This window comes from Brassica napus, chromosome A7 (assembly GCF_020379485.1).
Source record: "Brassica napus cultivar Da-Ae chromosome A7, Da-Ae, whole genome shotgun sequence".
Classification (NCBI taxonomy): Eukaryota; Viridiplantae; Streptophyta; class Magnoliopsida; order Brassicales; family Brassicaceae; genus Brassica; species Brassica napus.
Genome location: NC_063440.1, coordinates 3,165,172 through 3,172,042, shown reverse-complemented (window position 1 = coordinate 3,172,042; position 6,871 = coordinate 3,165,172). Strand labels below are relative to the sequence as shown.

At 36.3% G+C, this 6,871-nt stretch overlaps 1 protein-coding gene across 2 annotated transcripts; it reads right to left on the bottom strand.

Moving 5' to 3' along the window:
• Positions 1-1,744: 1,744 nt before the first annotated feature.
• LOC106423244 (peroxidase 64) lies at positions 1,745-3,973 on the bottom strand. Of its 2 annotated transcripts, XR_007315110.1 has the most exons (5): positions 3,661-3,973; positions 3,376-3,564; positions 3,128-3,290; positions 2,300-2,748; positions 1,745-1,888 (listed from the first exon to the last, which is right to left on the bottom strand). XR_007315110.1 is itself a non-coding variant. In XM_013864027.3 (4 exons), exons 1-4 carry the CDS (start codon positions 3,862-3,864, stop codon positions 2,351-2,353), a joined length of 954 nt encoding a protein of 317 aa, XP_013719481.1. In that variant the 5' UTR covers positions 3,865-3,973; the 3' UTR covers positions 1,805-2,350. The 2 variants fall into 2 exon arrangements, 1 of the variants encoding a protein (XP_013719481.1); XM_013864027.3 differs by having other exon boundaries at positions 1,805-2,748.
• Positions 3,974-6,871: the final 2,898 nt, after the last annotated feature.

Below are 6,871 nucleotides of genomic sequence, written 5' to 3'. Positions count from 1 at the left end.
CATCTTCGTTTTCATCTCTTATCTACAACAGTATCATTGTCTTCTATGGGCTAAGTGTAGATTCTGTTTCGGCCAATTTAAGTGTGTCTTTGGGATCAATGTCCAGATTATTGAAGACTTTGTTATTCTTCTATATCTTTATTTAACTGTGTATTTCCCATTTTGTGTGAAATGCCAACCATATCTATCTCCCATCTGACTCCTACTAAGTCTTCAATAATCTGGACATTGATCACAGAGACACACTTAAATTGGCAGAAACATAATCTACACTATGGGTTAAGGCACAAATATTGGACACACAGCAGACACCACCACACATAGAGCCAGTGAACCTACCCTCATTACCAGGAAAATGGTGTTTCACAGGTGGTTCTTGGAAAGAAAATGATATCTCTTGACAAGGTTGGTTTAGTACTCTAACGGGTTTTGATGGGTTGATGGGGGAGAGAAATGTTAGGGCTAGTCTCTCCCGTCTTCATGCGGAGATGGAAGCGCTATTAGGGGCAATGGAATGTACATGGAATTTACGATAATTTCAGGTTACGTTTGCAACGGATTGTTCTGAATTGGTGAAGATGGTTTCAAAACCACGAGAATTTCCAGCTATTGCAAGCTATTTAGAAGATATCAAGACCTTGAAAGGAAGTTTTTTTTCAGATCAGATATCATTTATGTACCAAGGACGCAGAACTTAAAGGCGGATAGCCTAGCACGTAGTGTCAGGAAGCAACCGTCTTTCATCGTTCACATGGATGCAGATCTTTCGGTTTGGTTTACAGAGTCAGTATGAGTCTGTATAAGTTGATGACAAAAAAAAATCATGTTCCATCAATACACTAATGTTTTAATTATACTAAATACTAGGTGATTACCCGCGCACGTGCGCATAATAAAATGTATATTCTAATATAAATGTTAAATACAAACTTTGATAGTTCAACCATAATTATATCATTCATAAGGCCCTATATAAATATTAATATGAATATCTATTAAATCTGATTTGTACTCATATGGTTTTATGATCATTTGTATTTTTTTATAACAAAAACATTTAAACTATAGATGATAAAATTTTCATTGTGAGATTTTTAACAATTTTTGTTATCTATACCGTTTTTAAAAATTCAAAATATAACATATACGAAAAAAATCTAAATTTTTATTATATGGTTAATATAATTGTTTAATTTAGTTTAATATTAAAACATTAAAAATAATAGAAGATATGTAAAATGTTGTCAAATCTTTATTATTAAAATCATTAGTTGTCAAATATATATTTTATTCAATTTTGGTAATTCCGTAGTTTTTATTTAGAGAAATAATAAAAAATAATAATTGTAGATTGTTAATTAATTTTATGGTTAGTTTAATGAAAAGTATATATTATACGTGTAGTGGACCAATATATTTATCTAGAGACTTTATAAATCATTCTAGTTTTGATACATGTCATAGTTAAAAATGTTGTAATAATTCTCTTTTAATATATATGAGATTTGTATGATCCTAGAGAAAATGAATCTTACAATATAAATACTCTAAAATAATTGAGCCATATATAACAGATGAAATATTACACTTTTCATATTTTATACTTTTTCAAAGAAAAAGAAAACCTTTCATATTTTATGAGTTACCTGGGCCTTTAACACATTTTTCTGAAATCGTTCCAAGACCAAATGGTCATTTAATCGCTAAAAGGTTTACTAACTAAAATCATTTATTTTGGGTGGGGTTGGGAGAAAAACATTTATTTATATATATTACTTGTAAATAACTGCATTACAACCACACAGAAGAGAACGATAATTTTGATACATGATCGAGGCCTTAATCATTAGAAAGGCGTAATTACAGAGAACCAATGTTGAGATAGAAACAGGGCCGGCTCAAGGACAGGGGCCAGCAGTGCATCCGCCCAGGGTCCACGTACAAAAGGGCCAAGACCAACGTACAATAGGGGCCCATATATTCCAATCGTTGAATAATTAAAGGGCCTTGTCTAAACTGTTCCAACCGAGTTCCTCTTTAAATTTTTAATATAATTGTTTGTCGGCAATGTCAAAGGAAAAACATCAAATTTATGTTCAACATATTGGGCTTTATGGACCATTGCGGTAGACGATAGTACATCATTTTTATAATTTTCTTGTGGATTTGGGTTTTATACACATATAAAAATAAATAATGAAAATTGAGTGATTTAATTTGGACCAATGAATAACTAAAGGGCATATTTTAAATCTCGCCCTAGGGTCCACAATACATCTGAGCCGGCCCTGGATAGAAAAACAAAGACATGAAAATGTTGAACTTGGTGTTGAATGCTGAGACTGAGACTCTAACGGACCCTCCTGCAATTAAGCCTGACCTCGTTACCATTCCCACTGATACTACTCATCTTGATCATGGATTTCACAAAAGCCCTCTCATACTCTTCCATGGAAGTTGCGTATTTGGCCACAAGTTTCTTTGTAGAAGGTGTTGTGAGAAGTGCTTGGTCTGATGAGAATAGCGATTTGCCTTGCATAAGCATCTTGTAATATATGTTGTCGAATGATGTCGTGCTACCGTCCATAGTCGCTCCAGCGTTCTTAGCCTTGTTATGGGCTGGGCAAATTCCTTTCAAGCTGGCCGCAAATGATGGGTTTAATGTTGGGTCAACCTGTTTTTGTGTGCTGAAGTTGTTAATCCTATTTTGGAACGATGAGCAGTGTGCGAATCCAAGTGTGTGTCCTCCTGCAATATCATAAAACATTCCATGTTAATACTCTTGTATCATAAAAAAAAATAACATATTGAGAAAACTATTATGGTATTTGTACATTGAAACGTTAAAAAATATCACTAGACACACTGATCAGTATCCACCTAATGCCTATGTTGTTTCGATGACAGCCTAAACGCCCATTTTCTGAATTTTTCTATTCATAATGTATGTTCTAGTTTTTGGCATTTTTAACATACATATTATAATGAAGTTTTGCAAGTGTATTATTGGACTGTCAAGGACATCAAAATCGAGGCACTCTGTTGGTTGACACGGCTGAGCATTTAGGTAGCAAAGCGATATGATCCTTGCGCTGTATATTTAAAGGATAGAGAAAATGTATAATACCAGAGAGAACAACAAGATCGTGCATAGAAAGGCCTCTTTGGCTAAAGCTTTGTTGCAGCTGAGAGATGTTGAAAGTAGGAGCTGGTAGTTGTCTTGTTTCTATTGCCTTTGATACTCTTCCATCTTTTCTCCCTTTTGGCACTTCCCATGTAGGCCCTCCAGACTATCAAAACATCCATACAAATGAATTATATGGATTATTAGAATTATTAAATAGTATATAATATGTAAAATGGTAAGAGACTAACGAGAGCGACAGCATCTCTTGCAGCGAGTGAAACGATATCCGCACACGAGACGACACCAGGACATTGCTCTTCTAATGCCTTCTTTGCATTGTCAATCACATAAAACGCATGGAGTGAGATGTTAGGAGGTCCATCTTTCTCTGCTTTGTTCTTTCCCTTCGAGTCTAACAGCACTGACGCATCACATCCCTTTAATCAACAAAAATATTCTCCAACAGCGTTACTTCTTCACTATATATATATTATTGAAAGATTACAAGAATGTGGTGTGCAAGTAGTAGCTACCCTAACAAAGCAATCGTGGAAATGCATCCTCAAGAGCGCGGCAGGGACAGTTTTGTCATTTGACATGGCTTTCTTGACTGCATTGGTGACTATTTGGTCGGCTTGTGGACATGAATGGTCGTAGTAGTGAGGACTAAGTGCTTCAGTGTTGAATGAAATCACTAAAATGACTGTAAGAATGAGACTGAGAAAATAGACATTCATTTCGGCCAACTTTTGGAAATCTTAATTACTGACAAGATTCTTAAAAATATTTCTTGATAAAAAGAATGTATTTAGAGCGAATAGTTTGTGTTGCTTAGGTGATGGAAGATTAACAAGATTTTATAGGCATAGCTAAAGGTGTTTAAGTTTTGGGTGATGGAGTTGTTAGTGAGACGATAAGGTTGTTAAGCAAATTAGGTTATGAAGACAAGACTTATTTGGTTGGTTGTGGTGGAGTAGAGTTTAAGCATTTGTAATATAGATTCATGAAAATGACAGATCAAAACAAAGGAAAAATGTTCAATAAATATATTATAACTGTAGTATGAGATATTAATTGTCTACGTCAAAATTAACGAACTTTTAAGAATGCTGATGGAATTTGACATTCAATAATTAATACCGAAGTAGACATGATTTGGTTTTGGTGGAGTAGAGTTTAAGATTTGCAAATTAGATTCCTGAAAATGACAGCCGAATACATACAACATAAAAAAGTTAGTTCGTTACAGCAAATATAGGTGTGTGTGGTACAATTGATCTATTGTCCACGTAAATTTCTTAAGAAAGTTGATGAAACTTGACATTTGATATTACATCTCTAAACAACCATGTCTGCTTTTTAAATATTCGAACAGCTAATAATTATGTCTGGAATAATATTATAACAACCTACCAAATCATGTCGAAACAAAAATCACGGTGTGCCAAACATTATATCATTTACTCATTGTCCACATGTAAATGGCTAGCTTGATCATGGAGATGAGTTTCGCTAACTCCTCAAAACCTATCAAACAATGATGTAACAGCCGCCTCTCCCAACATTACCGGGGATTACCGAGCGCGGGGTTAAGGACACCCATATCTACACATCTGACATTTCCGTCTGTCCTGTTACAGGTCTCAAGAACTTCAGGTGCGTTTCTTTTGTTACAAACCATCCATCACGGCCATTTCCGACACTTCACTTACAGTTTTGCTAAAATGGAAAAAAAGAGAGAGGTGAATACGACTACTCAGTAAAGTGATTCTAGACCAGTCTCTCCGTATGAACCTTTATACCGCTCTATGCGAAAGAGAATTGACTAGCCACTGTCTATCATCATTTTGAGGCAACTTAACTACAAGATTATATAATTTTTTATTTCACTCAACCAATCATTGTGGAATCTCAGTCACCACTCAAGCACACACTTAGTTTTGACTTTTGTTTATCCTAGAACTCTAGGTTCTCATAACACTTGGTTCTTATAACCTCTAGATTCTTATAAACTCTAGATCTCTGATGCACACCCAAGGAATCACTTTCCGGTCTTACATGACGTGCATCCTTGCAATCGGCCGCTGGTATGCGCAAACATACAGGTCCAGATAAGGTTCCACCTCGGCTGATCACTTACTGCCACTACTCGGCATTGACTCGATCTTAACTGGTGCCATTGAAACCGCCGTCGCTGTCGCCGTCCTTTCACGGCCCTCAGCCCCGCTTTCTTTTTCCCACCGCGGTCAGCGTCCCTAGACATCACCTTTACCGGTGTCTAGTTCTATACCTATTTTTATTAACCTTTATATTTCTTTTAACCGGATTCATTTCCTTTTTTTTTAACCTTACTTATACACTTCCATTCAATACTAGATGCCACCTGTTCTCAGTGTCACACTCAATTCATACAACTTCCAATCACACGGTTCTTAGCATTCATCTAACTGGACCGGTTAGCAGTGTTCTAGGAACCTACATTTAATTCTTTCTAAACACCCTAGCTTTCACAAACATTCAAGTCACACACTCAAATCAGAAATCCACATCAACACAAGTTAGTCCATTAAGGTCCTTTAACAGTATGAGTGTTCTTATGCAACATGATCTACCATCTTAGCTTTCAATCAGGGTCTAATCAATCCTAGATCCACATACAACAGTATAAAAGGGCATGAGAACAGATCTGGGTTCAAAACACCTCACCTGGGATTAGATTTGAGTAGATCTGAAACAAGGAAGAATGAGAGTTCGAGATTGGCAACAACACACCACACAGCCACCACCACCACTCGCGGTTTCTCACGGCGAGGAGAGAGGGAGAGAGGCGCAGCAAAGAGAGAGAAAGAGGAGAGAAAGAGACGACGCGAGGAGAGAAAGTCGACGGCTAGGGCTTCCTGTCTCTGGGGTTTTCCTGCATAGCTTCGCTTCAAAGTTTCTGATGAGAGAAGGGGGTGGGGGTGGGGGGGGGGGGGGGTGGGGTGGGGTGGATGCTTGTATTTATTAGAAAGAGGGGTAAGAAACCCTATGTTTTTCTCATTGGGGCGTAGAAAGACCCATCCCCTAAATTATTTTTAAAACAAGCTGGTTTTGGGATGTTATAAATGAGTTCAGCCAATTTACATCATTTCCAAACCTGGCGATGAATATGATCAAAACAAAAAGTCACTATTAGGAAGAAGAAAAAAAAATGAAGAGAAAAGCTTATTCGACTTACTCTTATCTAATAGGGAGTTTACCAAAATAGAACAAAAAAAACACAATCTTTGTCCTTTTGTTAGAAAACCAACCTTAATTTGTCTTTACAGTATATTTTTTTCTAAGGATCCAAAAATTAGCCATTGATTAATCAAATAAAATATAATTTAAATTAAAACTACTTTAAATATTAAAAACGGAAATACATATAATAAACAATTTAAAACAAAAAGATCCAAATTAGGACCTAACCCTAATTCTAATTGTTTTATCCGCCTCTCTCTCTTGACGAACACGAAAGCAATTTCAGAGTTTCCCTCGGTAAAATCAACAGCGAGATCAGCCACCGATGAAATCAAGAACGGAACCTCTTCGTCTTTCTCCGACATCGCTAGCACCGAAGGTAAACTCAAAACTTTCTCCTTTCCAATTTTATCTAGTCTCTATTTGTATGCTCTTTTCTCCTACTAAATCTAATTGGTTTCTCCGCCTTCCTCTCTCGACAAAGTCGATTTTGGAGCTTCTCTCGGTGAAATCAACGTCAAG

Bases quoted from the DNA above. Each gene is read 5' to 3' on its own strand.
- LOC106423244 (XM_013864027.3), bottom strand. From the start codon at position 3,864: ATGAATGTCTATTTTCTCAGTCTCATTCTTACAGTCATTTTAGTGATT. The intron at 3,291-3,375 runs GTTAGTCTCTTA...ATGTTTTGATAG, and splicing joins CAAGAGATGCTGTCGCTCTC to TCTGGAGGGCCTACATGGGA. The intron at 2,749-3,127 runs GTATTATACATT...ATGATATTGCAG, and splicing joins CGATCTTGTTGTTCTCTCTG to GAGGACACACACTTGGATTC.